This window comes from Schistosoma haematobium, chromosome ZW, assembly GCF_000699445.3.
Source record: "Schistosoma haematobium chromosome ZW, whole genome shotgun sequence".
In the NCBI taxonomy this organism is placed as follows: domain Eukaryota; kingdom Metazoa; phylum Platyhelminthes; class Trematoda; order Strigeidida; family Schistosomatidae; genus Schistosoma; species Schistosoma haematobium.
The window spans coordinates 35,236,048-35,257,462 of NC_067195.1; the positions used below are offsets into that span (position 1 = coordinate 35,236,048).

The 21,415-nt window shown below is 32.7% G+C and overlaps 1 protein-coding gene across 4 annotated transcripts in view; it reads left to right on the forward strand.

Moving 5' to 3' along the window:
* Positions 1-20,893, forward strand: part of MS3_00003396 (uncharacterized protein) — a 32,375-nt gene extending 11,482 nt beyond the window's left edge. The window contains exons 1-8 of one of the 4 annotated variants that reach the window (XM_051211178.1): positions 3,431-4,052; positions 4,214-4,286; positions 8,391-8,541; positions 9,272-9,420; positions 10,488-10,576; positions 14,551-14,699; positions 16,112-16,487; positions 19,481-20,893. In XM_051211178.1, coding sequence (XP_051071216.1) covers positions 8,438-8,541; positions 9,272-9,420; positions 10,488-10,576; positions 14,551-14,699; positions 16,112-16,487; positions 19,481-19,624 — 1,011 coding nt within the window. In that variant the 5' untranslated portion in view covers positions 3,431-4,052; positions 4,214-4,286; positions 8,391-8,437 and the 3' untranslated portion in view covers positions 19,625-20,893. Of the gene's footprint in view, positions 401-2,713; positions 7,226-8,390; positions 9,421-10,487; positions 14,700-16,111 lie in introns of those variants that run through there. The other 3 variants (XM_051211177.1, XM_051211176.1, XM_051211175.1) reach the window with 3 other exon arrangements.
* Positions 20,894-21,415: the final 522 nt, after the last annotated feature.

Consider the following 21,415-nt stretch of genomic DNA (forward strand, 5'->3'; position numbering starts at 1 on the left):
TGACAAGTTGTTTATTTCTTCATAAATAAAATTTGAAATCAGCTTGATTATAAGAATTTCCTTATTCATAACAGTGAGCACGATAGTTGGCTGTTTATATTAGCTAGTTATTTAAGTGCAGTATTTAAGCCCGAAGATTGCTGTATAAACTCCTGTGATAAATTTCTAGTTCATGATTGTTATTGCTTGCAGATCATTAACAGTAGGTGATGTGATGAACAATATTGATTCTAAGGACAAAGGAAATCGTGCAGATTTCGAGAAAGGTTTGTACAAAAGTTCCACTGAAACCCGCCATTCTCTGTCCATTCAAACGATTGATCGACCTGATTTTCATCTGGCAGTGTCAGGCAAGACATGGTCCGTTATTCAGGAGCACTATCCTTGGCTGATACCCAAAGTAAGCTCTTTTTGAAAACTAACTAATATTATGTATCATTGTCTTTTATGTCCAAACTATTGAGTGTCTGGTTTTAGTTTTTCGCATGTGACCACAGATCTCATGTTAACAGATGTTCGAAATAATGTTTTAGTGACAAAAATTACTGGTCAATTAAGTAGCTGTAATCCGGTAGTTTTACACCACTAGTAGACCTTCTAAAGTTAATGACAGTCCCAGGCCGGAGTAAACGAGGAGGTTTGAGCTTGGCGTCAACAACTCCACTCCGTAGGAATCACCTTGCCAAATGTATATTTATAATTATTCTTGTAAAATATTCCCTATCGAGAGTAGATTTATTATGAGACAATTTTACCTTTTAAAACCAGTTACGGACACTGCAACTCGGTGATTCTGAATCCTGAATTCCATTAGTGGATGAAAAGTATAGTTTGTTCAGTATCGTGAAAAGAGAGATTTGACTTCATTGAAGCCTCGGCTTCTATAACGGATCAGTACTTTTGTTAATATAATTTCGGTTAATTATTTACTCTGAAGAAGTGGCTTAAATTAAGTCACAAAACGTCAGAAATACAATTTTTCTACTCATTGGGATATAACAAAAATAGATTTATTATAAAGGATCAAGTCTTAGTTTAGTGCACCTGGACTTTTGGTTTAAAGTACAATGGCTGTGACGAATACGGAGTGGAAATCGTCGCTGAACATAATCCAACCTGGTTGTCTTAAACGAATACACGACATATAATAAGGACAAAGTATTATTATTATTGGTCGGACACATTCTTTGTACATTAAAATACGTGGGTTAGTGTTATAGAGGTTACGTAGTATACAACTCGGAAGTCATTGAGACCTGCTTCTGAAAGTACAGATTGTGGGAATATCTGAGTCTTAAGTCTACCACAGTATTAAACCTAGATACGACCTTATTGTTTACGGTAAAGTCAAAATTGAAAAATAAATCACGACAATAAAGCTATCTACATTTAGTGGTTCTAGGTTCCATTTCGAGGATCACAGAGAAACTTTTTGAGATCCATACAGATAATTTGGCGTATGGCTAAGCTCAGGAAAAGAACATGAACACATTACCATAAGATCGTCTGCATAAAGAAATTGTTTATCCATAGTGAAGTATTCTTACATATCGCTTATTTAAATTTTTTAAGAGAAGAAAACGTGATACACTACCTCGTGTTATACCACTTGTAGCGAGTTTATTTAACTATACGGTGTCTGTGACTGAGGAAATTATTGAGCCACACAAGTAAGAGTGAGTGTGAGTTCATTTATAAAACGTTGGTGGTAAATTATGCTGTAGGCTTTAGAAATGTCAGAACATAGTATTAAAACTAGTTGCTCAATGCTACATTCAGTGAAAACTGAGCTAAACAAATTAGGATAACTAGTGATGCAAGATCCAGTTCCACGGAAGCCGTGTTGTGAATGAGCGTTGTGTTTTCCGGCGAATTAGTAGTCAGAAATTTCGTCACATGCAATATTTTACATTATTCTTGGGATAACCGGGGTAATATTCACAGGCCGATACTCATCTTAGTAAGTCTTGTTTGTAGATTCGTAAGGAAGTATTGTGTGTGGTTTCCAACAGTTAGGACTAGTGCCCGTATCCAGAGGAACTATAAACAGTTTTAGAAGAAGCAGTGGAAGTAAACATGTAGAATTCCGTCAAATTGGTGACTTCTCGAAACCTTAAGGGATTGGAAGAGATACATCTCATGTGTGATTTCTTGTCCAAAGTTTTCTAGAGTCTTATTATTTATTACAACAATATCACTGAAAATGTTTGTGTCGGTTTTCGAATCTTTATAAAAGAACCATTATGGAAAATTCAAGGGAAATCTTAAGTTTGCGATAATCCTACACGTTTATTGAGTAGAATAACTAAGGTTAACTTCTTTTGAACCACCGTTAAGTGCTAACTACCCTTCAATATAGGCCTTTGAATTATGAATTTCTCAGACTTGGTTAGAAATTACAGCTAATTGTGCGGGTGAAAAACAATTCGACTTAAAGTAACTTTTCGAAAAATCTTAGTTAGTTGCGTTACTTAACTGTTATGAATAAGGCATTAGCTTTTCACCGGTGCAATGGAATCGATTTGATAAAATGTCTCGCACACGTACGAGACTATTTCTCGAGAAGTTATTCAAAAATGAACACTTCAACAAGGTTTGCATTAAGCCCACTTTGCACTTTATAGTCCCGATATTGACGTTTTCTTTTAAGGAAAGGTTATCAGTAGGGTTAATATTAACGGTAAGAATACAGACAACCATTTTATGATCATTGCTTCCAAGTTCATTCCTAACTTGTACGGATGGGAGAATGGTATCTTGAAATAGAATTAGTTTGAGGATGTTAGCATGCCTTCCTGAGGTATGCACCTATCAAAACCAACAGTAGATATCTAGTATTGTTGAGAATTCCTCATTACTTGACGGACTTGTCACCAGTAAATCAGTTTATAATAGGATAGCTAAAGTCGCCTCCATGGCTTCCACATCAACATTTCAAATACAATGATGTATAAGTGCATTAACACTAAGATCATCCACAGTGGCTGAAGTGTCTGGGCTCTGTATACACAACTCACAAGTAGACTATGGATCGATGTATTGACCGAGATACAAACTAATCTTGATAAACTGATGAGGATACTGTCTTAGGATATATTAGTTGTTGGAAATTTCAAACTCCTCCTAGAGCCCCTCTTAAGCTACTAGTTGTCCTCTTAAACATACAGGAGGTGAATTTGGCAAGAGTTTACCAAATTCATTCCTCAAAATAGTACCTTACTATAAAAAAACGCCAACCACGCAATCCAGGGTGAGCCATAGACAGCTACCCCCACGTTTTTCGATATAATCTTGAGACAGTAAATGCATATGATGTAAGTGTTCTTTTTATTTAAAATCAGATTTTGAAGTTTTTGCAATTTATCATAATGACTAAGACATTCATTTCAAAGCCGAGTAATAAATACCAAGTGCACAACACTATGAAAATGTGTGCATTGTTCATGAAATGTTGAATAAACCTATCATTGATAATGTTAAGTTTACAATAAATTACAGAAATGATCCACGCACTTCAGTGAATGAATTTCTTGTCTTGACCATTTGACTGATTTAAATTTATGTATTCTTGATACCATTCTTCCAGCCACCAAAACTGAAACTTGGTCATTAAATTAAATGGAGAATATTTCCTCAAATTTATTAACTGTCATTCAAACTGAAATTATGTTTATTTCTCCGAGTGCTATGCTAAAATACTAGTAATATTTTTTAAATTTTAGCTGGTTGTGAAAGGTATGGTGTTTGCTCGCTTTTCTCCAGAACAAAAAGCACAAGTGGTTGAAGCTCTTCAGTCAGTTGGTTACTTTGTTTCTATGTGTGGAGATGGTGCAAATGATTGTGGAGCTTTAAAAGTAGCTCATGCTGGGATTTCCTTAAGTGAAGCAGAAGCAAGTATTGCTAGTCCTTTTACATCAAAGAAACAAAATATAAGCTGTGTACCTATGCTTATAAGAGAGGGTCGTTGTGCTCTTGTAACAAGCTTTGGAATGTTCAAATTTATGGCTGGTTACTCCCTCATTCAATCGTTTCCCATAATGTTACTTTTTGTGGTAAGTTCATTTACAGATAAAATATTATATTTCAACCCCTACTTTGTACTCTAGTCCATAAAACTGTTTCACAGTTTAGATTATCCTTAGATAATCCAAAATAGACCGGAGTACAACTTTTATTTTCATTGCTTTCTGATAATGTTCCGTTTTTGCTTCAGGTCGGTAGCAATTTTTCTCAGTGACAATACTTACATTGTGATTTCGTCATAATTACAACGTTAGGTTTAACATGTGAGTTGTTATTTATTAAACTTAGTGTACCGTAGAAGTTCTTTATCATTTTACCTAGCTTCTTAAGACATTCTTAGTAGGCTTAAGTATTTTGTATCCATTATTCTGAAGTGATAATTATGTTAAGTTCTCGTTGACTCAAGTGATTAAATTGATTATAAACCGATCATTCAATGAAAAGATCTCACCATCTTAATAAAGAAATGACTTTTGTATTTACCCGTGGCCTATATCAGCATTATGGAACTAGGTCGTCAAAATTCACAATTCGAGTTCAAATATGAACACTTATAAATGGGATACTTGATTTTAAAAAGTTTCTAAAATGATTGATGTGACTGCACTCATCAATTATATCAATTCAAAAAATCCTAGAATACAAAACATCCTTACATCTAACTTAACATAGTAAAATACTAAATAAATTCATATTCAAAATATTCAAGATAGTATGTCTTCAGAGGAAAATCAAGAGATTTCATTTCTGTTCACGATATCGTTTGTCATTTTCGGAAACTATAATGTATGCGTTCTAGTTAATGTTATCCTGTGAACCCTTTCAATTTACTTTCTCATGTTATGGGAAACACTCTAAAACGACTTTAAACATGCAAATAAACACTCAGCTGATGCGAAACGTTAAAGCGGTATTGAGAAGTGAAGTAAACATACCAATCTTATCAAAATTTATGAGGTCGATTTAAATCCGGAAGTACAGTTGATGAGTTGTTTAATCATTGTTATGGACTTTTTCAGCCTAAAGATTTGTTTTATTCTCTATTACTGGAGTTTGATTCAGCTCCAGTCAGCATGTACACTTTGTGTTTTCAAATTAAAAGTATGTTTTTAATAAATATTTATAAAAATTAAGTGATTTGGAGCGAAATACAAAGTTTACATCAAGAATACCTGAAAGGTATCGTCATTTTAATCTTTCAGAATAGCCTTATATTTTGTTGTTAGTAATATCAATAGATTCCTAAGCAAACTTTTATATTCACAATATTCTTTACTTTAGTTTGTAATATTTTTTTGTACATATGCGCATACACTTTATGTTGTGGTGTGAGGAACCTAACTTTTATGCTGATGAAAGATAATTTCATGAATTTTGTTGCTGTTCCAACTTATTAGTTTGTAAATAATCACGACGTCATTGAGAATGACCTCAGTGTAAAATAATACAAAAATGTTACAGCATACACTGAACACTAATATCACATATGTCGAAAGTAAAGTTTGTGAAGTTTTTAGAAGAACATCTACATTCGTTATAGCTGTTAGACAGTACATCCATTTTAAAAAAGTTCGGATATTGTCCCAATGTAATTTGTAATAATGAGGCTTATCATTCATTTAAATTACCGTTTCAATCCTCTCCATAATTAGTCGATGACCTAAATGGTGGTAAATTTCTTCTAGATGTTAATGGCTTTATCATAGGTTTATCGACTTTGCATAAAACTATTATTAAACGTTTCAGGCACCATTCCTTTGTGCTTTAGTTGTTCAACCTAATTTGGTTTTAACAATATTAGTTTTAGTGATGTTTACAAAAAATCACATAACAGACTGTTTTCTTAATGTTTTCTAATTCCTGGTTGGATAAGAAAAACAAAGCTTTTTGGATGAACCCCCTCAATCATTTTGTCAAATAAATATATCTGATTGCGATAATTTAATTCTTTTCAATTGATTGACACATTCAAATAATGCAAAAATTTCGAATGATTTTCAAACTGATCATGTTTGTTGTGTTGAGTAAAGTACAGAATATGTGATCACAAACGAATATATTGACGAAGGAGCGATTTTTTGTACAGTTCAATCAATAATTGACAATAAATCAACCGATGTTCTACAATCACTTATTTATTTTTCACATGCGTCTCAAGTTGTCGTTAGCAAAACATTTGTTGTTCCAGTATTCAGTCGTGCTTCATTTTGACTGCAATTGGTAATTTTGAATACGAAATTTTCACTTTTACGTTCTAAGGAATTCTTACTGCACTAAGTTTGGAAAGCATACTCTCACACGATGACCTTGATGTTGTTCGTCCTAAAGTAAAAGATCCTGACAGCAAAACGATTGTTAATAACCAATGTGTTCGCTATCAATACCATCGTTTTCTATGTTTACATATGTACTGTGTATATAACGTCAAATAACAATCCTAAATTCCCATGCTCTAAACGATGTACTTTACCCTTAACTTGGCCACTTTTCGGATTAATAATTTGGATATATAATTGTAGAACCTGAAGAGAATTTATCGAAAAGAATATTCTTCGTTCAAATATTAGTCTTTTAATATGACAGGGATCTTTAAACCATTTTGTGTTTGCCTATATAAGTTGTTTAGGGTTTGCCTTGTTATGCAATTCGATAATTTTTTAAAGTAAATCCTATCTTGTTCTGCTGTTTTTTCCGTGTGTTTGCCATATTGCATGTCATCACTACTGCTGTTTTTTCTCTCATTTTTTTGAATATGTATATCAAACCTGTACCTTGGCATTCACAGTTTTTGTTCTGCTAATACTAACTAAAGTTTCCTTGTTTTCTCTTTTTTCAATATTCTCTGTACTGCCTGCATGGAACTATTCATTACTCCAATTTTCGATAGGGTTCAGCAATAATTGACGTGTTGAAGTTATTGTCTTTTTAATTTTTCCATTTACTCTGCATAGTGTTTTCCTCTTCGTCTAGTAGGTCTTGTAAACTTTGAAGCTTATTACTAAGATCCATCTTGGACTGATTCAGCTTGCTGTCATGGTAAAGAGAGATTGCATTAAACCTTTATTGTACTGCTTCTTCAACTGTCCAACGCTTCTTAGCCTCAGATTTGTCCGACTACCCCCAGGTTCCATCTCAAACTACATCAGATCCTGTCTTTGTTTGTACGCCTTCCATGGATCTTTTTAATGTTTTATTGATACAGGTGTGATCGGGTTGGTTTTCTGTAGTGTTGTTCGATAAAACTTTATATATATATATATATGTTTGTGGAGAAAAATAATTCAAAATTATTGAAAGTACATAGATTTACTAGTATGTCACCATTCTCGTTCCTTTCTCCGTGTACATTTCGCCTCATGATGCGTTCGTACCCGATGTTTTCCACCCTGACCTTGAGGTTTAGTTCCCTCGTGATGATAGATAGTTGTCAAAAAAGGCATTGACTTCGCCATTTTAAAAAATCTCGGCTTCACTAATGAGCTGTTATAACTCTTCTGCATGAAGAAACCTCAACTCTCAGGGCGAAACTAAAATGGTTTAAACGAATTTTTCTGTTTAGCGTTTCTTCACAAACTAGGATTACCAGTCGTGTACCCAACCTCCTTTAACTGGAATTGGACCGGCAGTAACCCTAGACGGGCTCCAGGCGAAGTTTGACTAATTTAAAGTGGTTTGATATTATTATTACTGACGAGTCGTTATACATAAAAGAACCATACCTTTCGCAAGACGTATTTGTTTGATACATGTGAACAGAAAATATTTTTAAGGAGCTACTCACATTTACTTACTGGCATTTCATCATTTTCTTAAAAACTAAATATATCATCTTTAACTCACAGCTGCATATGGGCTTGCATATTTCAGTAGTTCTAACTGTATTCAGAAGTTTTAGATATGAAGCTTAAGTTTTCTAAACCATTCTTTTGAATTAACTGTTGATTTGCGTTGACTAAGTCACATGTACATTTCGTATCACACTATACTAACTGTCGAATCCTTCATGCATTGGCTGAAACAATGATCTCTAGTCAAAATATTTTAACCAATTAGCTTAAAATGAATTCTTGCTTGATCTAATGTTGAGGTTAACTTAGCAAGTTGCTTAAATGGCAAAACAGCAGAAATAACTTCGTATCAAATATACTTTTAAACTTCACGTTAAACTTGAACTAATTATCAGCCTTAGGGTTGATTCATTGTTTATGAAGAATTTCAATAATATGGTTTGCGCCATGAAACCTTAATTGGAAATAGAAAGTATATTTATATTTTCAAGAAAAACCTACTTTTATTCTTTCATTATAAAATAATCTACATATTGACTGCTTTAATTTTTTCCATTTTATGTTAATGATCTTCACTAGTTGGATATACACATGCTTATCCATATCTTTCTGCTGAACCGCCTACAATGAGACTTTTGAGCATGGTAACAATGATTTCATTATTTGGTCAAGTGATAATTGGTTTTATTATTCAGGCAACTGCATTCATATTGATTCGCTTTCAATCTTGGTATGCGATTTCGTTGAATTTTATTTCTGACTGCACGTTGTTAGCGAATTTCATTCGTCACTGTTCTTTTGTTAGTTGCTTGCATTTTCATATTTTTACATAAGTTGTAGAAGAAAATGTAAATGCCAGTTAACTGTAAATGTATGTAATACCAGTCCAATACCTTGCTCATGAATATTCATATTACGAGAAACATTTTGTACATTCATTTTTATCCCAGCTATATTGAAGAACTAAATAGAAATTCAAGTTGACTTTTACACATTTTGATGTATTTGCAAACAGATATTGAATCCATGTAAGATGGTTGCATGCAGTAGATAAGATACTTCAGATCTAGGTTTGGTGTCGCTTTGTACTTGTTAGTAAAATTCTTAAACCATGAAAAGCACTCTTTTTGTGAACATGATTGCATGACTAGGCAACAAAATTAAAGTTAATTGGAAACTTGGAACTTAGCTTACAAACTGAACGGAAGCAGAGTTTAACGTTTGATTGAAGTTGTTTTATGCATGCATTTTGCCTTTATGCGATATGCTTTTTCCTAAAATTTATGGTGTGATGTGTAAACCAAGTAAGAAAAATGTTTTTCAATTGTTTTGAATGTAGTGAATTATTGGTCGATTTATTTTTCACAGACGTAAACCTTCGATCATTTACTCTTAAATTTTTGTTCGATCTGTTTGTAACATTGAGGAAATTTACCATTCTTTGATCATTCTTTTAATAGGTATATGCCGTTATATTCGTACTCTAATACAGCTGAGTATAAAAACTACGAAAATGCGGCTGTATTTATAGTCTCCACTTATCAATATATAATTTTGGCCATCGCCTTTTCAAAAGGAGCACCATATCGTAAATCAATTTTAACTAATTGTAAGTTGTTTGTGTTTACATAAGTATTTATTAATGACGTAGATTGTTAAGTATTAAAAACGTGAATTTACTGGATGTAGCAATGTGGTAGTGAGATTTCAACTTATAATTTAACATACAACGATCCCTTTGTGATGATAATGTTAACACTTGTTTGTTGTTCTTTATCCTGTTGTGGATGCAGAGGAATAGACCAATAATTATCATGTTAAGTCCAATGGCGTCCTTGGACTTTAAATGGACATTTCCTATTGGTCGATATCTGTTCACTTGTTGAATATTGTACAAAATGTTGTTTTCTATTTTATGGTACGATGTGGTATGCTTGATTGGCATATAAACAAAGTATGTTTGAAATATAATGATTCATATCTCCGAGGCTGTGGCTTGTGTTCTGGACTCAACTGACTGGGCTAGACAGGGAAGTGGGACCAATCGAGACTCTAGGCCGTCCGTACGTGTTTACGTGTCACTGTAATCGATCGATAACACAGGGTAAAAATCGACAGCAACCTAAAGCCATAACATATCCAATGGAACTAATTAGTATATAATTATCCGGTTTTATCTTAGATTCGGTTTCTTTTTATCTCTAGGTTATTATGCAGAGATGTTGCTACACTACTTAGTTCAGGTAGAAATTATTTCATCAAACGAATTGGGAAAATTCACACCATTTGAATTGATGCGTTTTCAAACTATTTCCATCGCACAACGTTTCTTTGAATTATATTCATAGGGACTTAGTAGTTCTTTAGTTATTATAGCATTTACCAAGTAATTTACATATGTAACTCGGACTAGTTAATTGTATGAAATATTCATTTCATTACTATGTCAATAGTTTTAAAACACTATTCGATGAATATAAACTGGCTGCTTCTTACTAATCAGCGTGTTATTTGAATTTCCAATTACGGTTATATAATCCGTGTTTGACTATAGTATCCACTTTTGAATGATTCCACGACTTACTTCACACACATATGTTCTTGTTTGATCTCTAAACATTTATAAAGATTTACAATACACTAATCTTTTGTTTCTCTTGTGTTTTATTTCAATAGATGCATTTGTGCTGAATATTTTGGTGTGTTTTGCGTTAAGTCTTTACTTGACAACTTATCCTGCTAATTGGATAGTTGAACTTTTACAAGTAAGTTTACGGAAGACTAGCGTTTCACCTGAAGTAGTATACAAGTAACTTGGTTTCAATACCGGCTATAATTTTTATTTGGGTCAGTCATAATCAGCATAAAGCCTGGGACAATAAAACTTAACGAAGATAGACACAGAATGCATATTCTCACTCTCGCTCACTTGATAGCCAGAATAGATCACAACGCAGCAAACAGATAACGTCGAATCATATAATATATAGTTGCTTCCTGACCACATATCAACACTACTAAGAAATTAAAATATAATCTCAATGATTGGTCCTTAATCAAGTAACAGTAGTTTAACAAACGCACAACACATTGTTTTATACATCACGTCAAAGCTTGTAATTCGGCGAATACCAAAATACAACAGTTTATGTATTTAATAATCATGCGACCGAAATGTAAACAGAAACCTCAGATAGGATCAGTCCGAAAGTTCAGCTTTTCTTGATGTTTATTCCGTTATAACGATAATGTAGTATCAATGGTAACGCGTAGAACTAAATATTGAGAACTTGGTTTGTAAAGACTGAGTGGGAATCTATATTTGGGAGAATACTGAGATTCAGAACCTAGAGAATTTGAAGTGATTGGATCCTTTCCATTGTAACTAACTCTGAACCATTTTATCCAACGTTTCTTACCATTACTGCAAACAATGCTCATATCGACAGTCAATAATTTCTTTTTCTGACACCCTGTCTAGGTTTGGCAGCCTTTAGCTTTCTTCTGGTTCACTCCTACTTCAGATAACATTGGAGTTCGAGGTAGTTGATAGCTGTTCATACGAAATATGCATACCAGCCACCTCATTCGATGAAGATCTACAATTTTATCGACCTATTGGTATCTTTGTCTTATACTCTATGCCTAACCTTTTTATTGCTCACTCGATCGTCCCATTAAAGTGCGACACTGAAACGAAGATAACCAAAATCAAGTCTGTAGCCTATGCATGTCTTCTACTTTTATAGGCTATGTATCACAGCCATAGAGCAATTCAGAAAAGACTGCCACTCCGTAAACTGGCCCTATGGTTAGCAGAAGTAAAGAAACACAATTAAATTCGGCATTTTTCTTTCCATACCGTGGTGATTTATCTACATTTAACCGATACATTGATTATTAGTTCTCAAACTAGTTTAATTTTATTCAGTTTGCTGTTCATAGGTTGCAAATTAAAACCGAGTGATTATATGGGTTAATATTTTAAGACACCATGCCAGTCAATCCGATTCCTCTTAATTTTGCACAAAATAATTTCAGTCCCTTCTTATCTGAGATCAAAACCGGTTACATGGGATTACATCCAACTCCAAGTCGCTGGCTAGTACTTAAGTGCTAAAACTAAACAACCATGCTTATGAAATTCTGGAGTTCACTTATCAGTTTCTTCTGGTCTCTCCTACTCCAAGTTAGGAATGGTTTTTTAAATCCCACTAAGATCTGGGGGACTTCTGCTTATTCTCATTTACGTTGTTTATGAAAAGTGTGTAACTGAAGAATAGCTGGAGGCTATTTGAACTGTTCCTAACAATCTTTTGCTAATCCTTCAGATCTTCTCAGTTTTGTCTTTTTCTAAATATTATGACAAATAACTAGCTTTTCGTACCCATTCCCTTGTTGACTCGGGTCAGTTTCCTATAAGTTCTCAACTTCTCTGCTTTTCTCTTCTATTTTTTTCTTTGCCCACCACTGCTCATAATCACAAACAATATTCCTTTTGATGACCTAGAAGTATGTTCACAAATCCCACAAGACAGAGTGATGAAGCAGATCCCACTTTTCATGGGCAGATATTGATGTGTATGTTCCATAAATTCCAGATATTACTGACAGTGATGGAAATCCGTAGTGTTAGGTAGGGGCATAGGCTTATGAATCATCACTTGCGCATTACCATTTGCTTTGAATTCTAATACTGTTTCTTAATCATTGACGAGCACCATTTTTAAATAAATTTTTGTTTTTTGTAGGTAAATTTCATATTGTTGTAATTTATGAATAAATGATTATTTTCTCATACAAATGTTGATATTCATGCACAACTGGTACTCAGTCACCAATAAAATTCATCTTTTATTGTAAATGGAAGAATGCTTTGTGCTCAAAATATGCTAAGTTTTACTGTTCATATTTAATTTCGATAAAGAATATCACTCTGAAATCTCAAACATTGTTTGAGTGAGCTTTGCCTTTCGGTCATTACTAAATTGTATTTAGCAGTAAAAAATAAAACAATCTCTTTTCCTCTTGCTAAACTGTTATGTTTTAAGTGTTGGTATATTTGATGGATAGTCACTGTTCCAGCTGGTATTTGTACTCAACAATCATAGCTCTGAGCACTCGATCATTAATCTCTAGGATGATGAGTTACAGTAATTACGTCATGTTCAGCATACATTATTATTCATTCTGTTTCTTAAATCCATACTATTCAGCATGTGTTAACACATACGTCATATGACTACGATTTCCTATGTTGTATACATTTTTGATCCTTCCAACCAATTCTTTCTACCTAAAAAAAGGAATTGTTATACCAGTCTCCATTTTAAAATATCGCGTTTAGTTCTCGAAAAATTTTGTTATCTACAGTTCTGCTTCCTTATTGAAATGTTTGTTAAATATTACCGATTCGAAAAAGGTCATTACCGTTAATGGTATACTTTGTGAATTCTCAAATCGTGTCTAAACCTGGTATCTTCTATATTTTCGTTTTGCTAATAATCTTACAATTCATTATTGACAATGAAAGTATAATTTCGTAATAATTAATTCATAGAGAATGTGATCTAGCACAATCATCACTAGTTGATGTAACGTCTTTTTGACAAAATTACCTCATTTAAGTTACTTAAACACCTTAGTTTAAAGGACTTTATTGTTTGTTTGTTTTTTGTTTTAAATATATATTAAGACGTTTATGTTACTTATAAAATGATTTACTACATTTCTTCAAAATGAAAACTGTTGTTGTGGTTACATTGAATTGACATAATGAGTGAAAGTTGCATAAATTTATGTATTTAATCACTAGATAGCGAACAAAATGTTGGTGAATTCTGTTTGTGAAAATTTTTATCTTGAACCAGTGAATATTTAAATTGTCATGAAGAATTCCCTTTTACGTGGCTTCATCTGTTTTTCAGAAGAAAGTATTTTTATGCCGATAAAACTCACCCAATACCTTTGTTCGTGTTCGAAAATAGTAATGTTAGCTGCTTAAAGTAACCCTTTGAAATGATTCTAAAGCAGTTAAACATGTAATTTTGTTTTACCAACAAAGAAGTTTGAATGTTAATTAAAGTTCCACTTTGTAACGTGCATAAGCCTTTGTCAATTTAATTATATATATATACATTTCTTTATGAGTGAATTCCTGAAACGTAATAGATAGGCATTCTGATTATTTATCACGTTGTACAAAAACTTTCTTCTTCGCGTGACCAAAGGTTCAAACTTCACTGTAACAACATGACAGTAAGACGTCATCATTAATACGTAATTTTTATTCGATTTTCGACCGAACAGGCTTTTTCCAAACCATGTGTAATAAACCGTTTTGTGATCCACTAGTGTATTTCTGATATAATGGAATGCTGTTCAAGTGTTATCATAGTTGTATAACCATTTGTTATTCAAATCAATGGTAATGAAATGTGTTTTCTAGTGAGTTTCGTTAATAAATCAGTTTTGAAGAGTTTAGTTTGTCCTCTTTTCATTCAATTCAGATTTTGTTATAGGGCAATCGACATTATACTGATAGCCACATAGTCAATGGTATTTCTGTATTTATTCTATTCTCTGAAATGATTTATTATTTGCAAAGTTAGATTAGAACTATTAAACAAGAAGACTAAGATATTCAGTCACTATGTTTTCAGTTACAATGAAAATCGTTTATAAAATATGAGGATATTTTCAGAGTCGCATATATTGAAATTGTTTTTATCGATTATAGTTAGTCCGAATTCCTTCTATTTGGTTCATACTCATTTTACACTCCATGGTTTTGGCGAATTTTATGGCTAGTTATATTGTTGAATCAATTGTTGATGGAGTCTCTTTTCGACGTCGTATACGTCGCATTCGTCGAGCGCTATTTCCAAGGTTAGTCACACCATACATAGTAGCTTTGTACGACTTCGATTCATGTGATAAATGCATCAAGAAGAAGTAGGGGTATTTCATATTCGTTAATTTATTTTTACTTTTTAAAAGATGCTTAGTGTGAAATCAAAATGTCTGGACAGTATTTATATGATGTACATGAGTTATCATTACGGAATTTATGGCTGTCTTCGATGAAGCGTGTTATTTTCTCTGAAAAACCAATAAACAGCGAAATAGCGTAATTTTGATTTCACGAATCTGAGAATCTTCTAATAGTTCCTGTTGTTCCTATTGTTGCCGAGGGTTTACCGAGGTGAAACACTTTTGTTCATCGTGAATAACAGGAGAAATTTTTATTTGGAATCGAAAATACTTCAAAGTAACTTGACGCATATTGTACAGATTTATCGTTCATACGATCAACACTACACAAGCTGACTGACAGATCAGAATCTAGTTTATAAATTCAGCATTTTGGCGAAAAATTAATGTACTGCAAAAAGGCGTAGATAATTTTTTATAACAGTCTATTTGAACGAACTGAATCAAAGAACTCTCAAACTACTGAATTCAAATTAAATAAAATGCTACTATAAATGCTAATTTCTCGGGCTCAAATGAATGTAAAATGTTTTGAATCTTTGAATCAGTTGTCATTTTGTCGATAAGACTTCAACATTTGTATCCGTCATTTTATTTCGGTTAAAAAGTCGCTTAGATCTATTAAAATACTCTTCATTAAAGTGTTTCATACTTCATTTTAAACAAGTAATAAACCTCTAAATCCAATTAATTTTCGATAAGATGAATATACTGTGACATTGACTAGTTTCAATTTTACAGTTACAGGTTAGCCGTCTTGTTCAATGACTGGAAACAACTAATAGACTCCTTGCAAAGTTTTTATTTCGGAAACATATTCCAAATGTCGAAACCTGTAGGAATAATAACACTGAAGCTACATGGTCTGAGAAAAATGAACCTTCCTTCGACCCGTCAGAGATATGAATAACTTAGACTATTTTACAACAGCGAATTGGCTAGTATAAATTCTCAAGGCGTTAAACAGAGAAATTTTTAGGTACAGTGTAAAGGATTCCCTGGAGTTCGTCGATCATCTAAGAAATTTGTTGATCAAAATAACTTCATGATATTACTAGATTTAATGTCTGTATTCATTGACTTTCTTCTTCTGGAAACTGGGAATTCCGTTTGCAGTTAGTCTATATATATAATAATGCACAGCAATGATAAAATACTAACTGTAAAGTAATTTTTTCTCTCAATTTTCATTTAATTTTGAAAACGTGTAAAGCTTTGAATACTTTCTATAATGTTCACTTGTCGTGTAGAGTGTTTTTAAAATGTCCAAAATATTTACCACGGTATTGTTTTATGATCTAATCAAGACGTATGGAACGCAAAGCTTATGAACGAATTCGAGAAGAAATTGACAGGTCAGCCGGTGTTTGGCCTCCCCTATTAAGATATGCCAGTCTACAAGCATTACCACGGCGTTTGTTTGGAGATGATGAAGTAGATTTGCCTGATTGTCCTGGAGGTGGACGGCTCTCTTCTGCAGTATCGAATGACACAGATGTAGATGTTGCTTCTATTCAAAGTGAAATAACTGACAGACGACAGCTTCCCTTTAGCAGCACAGACGGTGATATCGGTCTGCATAAAGTTGTCAGTAAACCCTCTTCTAATCAAATGAGTGTAAATGAAAATCCAAATCAAACTTTTACTCTTGGTGGTTCTTTAAAGAAGCGCAATCTTTCAGTGGTAAGGAATTTATTTGGTAATTACTTCATAACTATTGTGATATTTACTATACATGGTATACAACCTGGTGTAGATACTATTATTTGAGTAGTTTATATACCATATTGAAAATTCTTGATTTTCTAAGAAAAAGGGCATAATTTAACTACTGGACTTAATTCCTATAAAATTCCTTCAGGAAGATTTATCAATGGTTATAGGTAGGACAGTCAACTACCTTGATAAATTGCGTTAAGACTGGATTGTTCATTTCCTTAAAGCAAAAATGTACTTGTTGAAGAAAGTTGTATTGATTAGTTTAAAGAATGTTTTGTCTTAACCTGATAACAAACATATTTTGTATATAAATAGGAACTTTTGGAGATAAAAAAAGTGAATATGTATTAAACACTTGTTGCTTCACCTTCATCAAAGCGTTTGTTCAGGATGTAGGTCTTGATAATATCTAATTTTAGTTTAAGATACAAAATGTCTTGAAAGGTGTATATCATATTTTGTATTTCTGGTCGTTCGTTTCATAAAACTCTTCAAATGTTTTTTTTCCCATTGACTGGTTTATGCCAAAAACTTTGAATATATTTTATCAAATATTTGGATTATTTAATTTTTATTTTGTGAGCTCTTAATATGACGACAGCATGAAAAACATCTTCGACACTAGATGATAGTGTTTACAAACTTTACTTTTTGAGATTTGTCAATATCTTATTATCCTTATTTTACATACTTTTTACATGAATATTGTTCTTTCATGGTGTAAATTTATTGCACATCAAAGGGTTTCCTGCCAACTACTTACAACTAATTAACATCAAAACAGTGTGACTGATTTCAATTCATTTATACTATTTCTACGTTTCTTATTGATGGATAGAACTCGATCAGTACTAAGGACTCGATAAACATGAATTGGTTACTACTGATTGGTCAATCCGTGTAAAAGTAGTCGTTTTTATCAAAAATATCCATGAAAGTAGTTAAGGTTATTTTCAGTTTAGTATAGGTAAACAATCGCATTTTTATCTGATCAGGGTTCAAGTAATTCTCACAGAGATCACTACCTGTTTATATTTCTGTATTTAATTGGTAAAGTATTGACTGGCACTTTTTCATTTGTGTTCGGTTATTTGAGAAGAATAAACTGCTTTAATCTTCAAGCTTGTTGTCCAGTCGTTTTATGAGTCTTTCGATTAATCACAAAATGAGATTATTTTCAAACTGGGTGATGACGAAGCCTAACATCACATATCTCAGAAGAATTATATAATCAAATCATTCTCTGTGATAGTTCCAGTCAATATTTTGCCATGTATTTTTCCCAAATTAAATGTTTTTTAAAAGTGACTTCATGGAAATTCTGTATCTGTACTTCTTGTGATTTGATCAGCTTTGGACACCGAATAAGCTGGCGCAAGTGTGTATCTCTTAGTTGCTATATCGCTTCAATGGGATTCACATGAATATTGAACACTGACAGTTAATTACTTTGCTGTATATTTGTTTGAATTAGTGATCCAAGTTAATACTGCGTCTTCATCATATCTTCAACATATGAGTGGTTTCTCAAAGTATTTTTTGAATACTTATTTTCGTTCTTATATGTTAGAATCAGTCTAACATTCTAAGGCAAACTAAGCGTATACGCTAATTCACTTCGATTGGTACAGAAATTTCGAAAAGCATAGTATTCTTTCATTTGAGTCAATTTTTTATTAAAATGTTAGGAAGCGAAACGTGTATTAGCATAAAACAATATTCATTATGATCAGTGGTCCTCTTAACAAACGCCTAAAAGCGAAACAACATTCCCAGGAGTTTTTGTCTCACATAACCTAGTGCTCATATTTTTATTGTTGTTTAGGAAATTTCCTTTACTGCTTTAGAATTAAGTACGTTGATCGATTCCATCTAGCAACCAGTTCGTGTAAATAATAAATGATTCAAACCTGTGAGTGCTTCTAGGAAAGAAAATGTTATGAAGTTCCCAAATTTTAATTGGCAAGATATGGATAATTTATTTGAACAGGTCGAGTTTTTAATGAACCAAAATGCCATCATATTCAAATAAACTGAATTGCTCAAAAACGGAATAAATATTTTTACAATGTGTCATTATTTTGGAAGATTTTTGAAGTAAATAGATGTAAATGGATGTATGTATATTTATGTAATCCCGTGTACTGAAAACCGTTTATATCAACCAATATTGTCAGTACCATATATACAATTATATAATATACCCTTGTGGGTCAGGGTAATTTTACATTGGTTTTCAGGAGAACCAGACACCATCCAGACCTTCACGTGACAACCTAAATAGTACGGCTCAATCCCGTTTAACAGGAGAGCCAAACACCGCCCAGGCTTAACCCGAGCAGTACAGCTCAATCCCACTTGCAGGAGAGCCAGACACTACCCATATCTACAATCTGAATTAAATAAGCCACCATAGTTTTCAAAAGCCGATACTTTATAGTTTCATTTTATTGATAAAAATATTACTTTGCTTTACAATCACCAAGAACGAGCTAATAATAATTCAAAAACCAAGTTGTTTATTTAACAGAATGACAGGTTCATTTACTACTCTACTGAAGTTATTGAAAGTATAGTTTATAACCAAAAGCAGTTAGTGGTAGTGGCTAGTTTTACCAGTTATTTCAAGCAAGAGTGTAGTTCGAGTCATGAGGTCATATGGAATCTATTAGTAAGCATCTGTCTGATCTTGTTCAGTGGTAATTGTTATTCTACCCTTAGTTGTTCCACGCATTATATTAGCTTTGGCTCACGTTTAAGTTTTTGTTCCAATCATTATCTTCGTTTCTATTGTTTGTTTTTCTTTTCTATAATGTTGTTCAATATAAAAACGAAAAATAATATCTTACTTTTGAAATTTTTATATTATCGGCTGTTCAAAATTCATAATTTTGACTTTTTAATTAACATAGTATCAAAATTAAAATCCTGATTCATCTACTTTCGACTTGTATTAGGACTCACTACAGCATCACACTGTTTATGATCCAGATGTATTTGATCATTCTTCAGTGTCAAGTACACCTTCAGCTTTACAGGTTCCTGTTATCGAAAGCATGAGTTCACATTTGAGAAATGAGGGTGAAGAAAATCGTGAATAAGAAAACTGTCGGTGAATTATATGGTTTTTTAATTATAGAAGTTGAAGTGTTTTCCTGTAACAATTCGCTTCACTTTTTCCAAAGTCAAGTTATATTTGCACTGTCATTAACCTTTTATTTTTCTACAAGGTTAACATAATTGCTTATGATATATTTAAATGCCAAGATTGTGTACTTTTTATACAATGTTCGTTGTAATATTGGATTTTTAATATACTGAATGACTTTACCCCTTGTCACCTGCACATATTTTGATTTATTTGCTCTCTTTAAATGCCAAAATGTTTACTTCGATACTGTATTTTTTTCGAGAATCCCAGATAGTGTTAGCATAAAACGTATTTTGCAAATGATATTTGGTAAATTAATAACGATGTTTACTATTTCCAAAAAAACAATGTATTTCATTGCTATCTAAAAATGTTAGCTTGACCTAAATTGCTAATTGTATTACAACGAATATTTTGTAGAATTTCATAAGAAATGTTCTTTAAAGGTGAACAGTTTATTTGTGTTTTTATGACAACTTATTCCAATAGATTATTCACTCATTGATAATATTTTGGCACAATACAGTTACAACTTGCTGGTTTGCCAGCTTATTAGAAGTGTAGCACATTTTTGTTTCTTTTAACTCGTCTAAACTAAAGTAATTAGCTTTCATTGTCAAATATTCTGTGCAACATGGAAGCTTATTTCTTTGTTCTGAAATAACGTAATGGTAAGTGGATACTGAAATAATATATGCATGTAAACATTTATATCTATTTTGAATTAGTCAGAAATGCGGAATTTCCGTTTGTTAAGGTTCTATGTCATCGATGATCAATTTGAAATAATCTGCAAAAAATTTATGCATTTGTGAAAGAATATGATTTTATAGATATGATAACTGACTCTGCGTTGGATACTATAATCCTACTTTCTATAGTGTTATTGGTACCCATTGTTCAATAAACTTTCTTAGTTGGTGCATATAATGTTGTCCGTACTACTAGGTTTCGTAGTTGTTGCATGTATTTTTACTCATTTATTCCCTTTTGAAGTGCATAATTAACTGTGAGTATTGTCAAGTTTCTTGTACATCTATCTCCAAATAAAGATGTTCATGGGTTGACTTGACTGCAGATGAATAACACACTCTTAAACATCGATAGACATAATAGTAATACACTTGTTAATCAGTTTCTTTTATCTGAATGATGGTAAAGATAATCTTAATCACCCATTGCAAGGTAAGTTACTGTCCGTTTTGTTCTAATTGTAAGCTGTTTTATGTATTTTGTGATAAATCGTAGAATGTTTAGATCTATTACGAAATTTGTTTCTTATCAGAATAGGGATTTGTGTAGATTGTAGTAATTTTAATAGTTGAACTCATGAGATGATCTAAACTAGAACACCATTGAAAACCTGGAAGCACAGACAATGGATGAAGGGTTGCGTAAGATCATGGATCGATTGAAGTTAGATACTAACACTGTTGGATGCCGGCTCAGTGATCTAGAGGCTAAGCGTTCGCGCGCGAGATCGAGAATTCTAGATTCGAGTCCTGTGTGCGGGATCGTGGGTGTGCAGAGCTTAGGAGTTCCAGAATAGGACGAAGGGGCCGTCCAATTCTTCTAAGTACTCAGTGGTGGTCTAGCTTAGATTAACTATAGAATTCAACTATTAAAATGTGTTTTGTTTGAAAGGATTGAAGCTAGATATATGATTTATACAGCTTATGACCGGGATTGGACTTTTACTAATGAGGTTACTCAATGAGTACACTTCTGTGTATAAACCTTA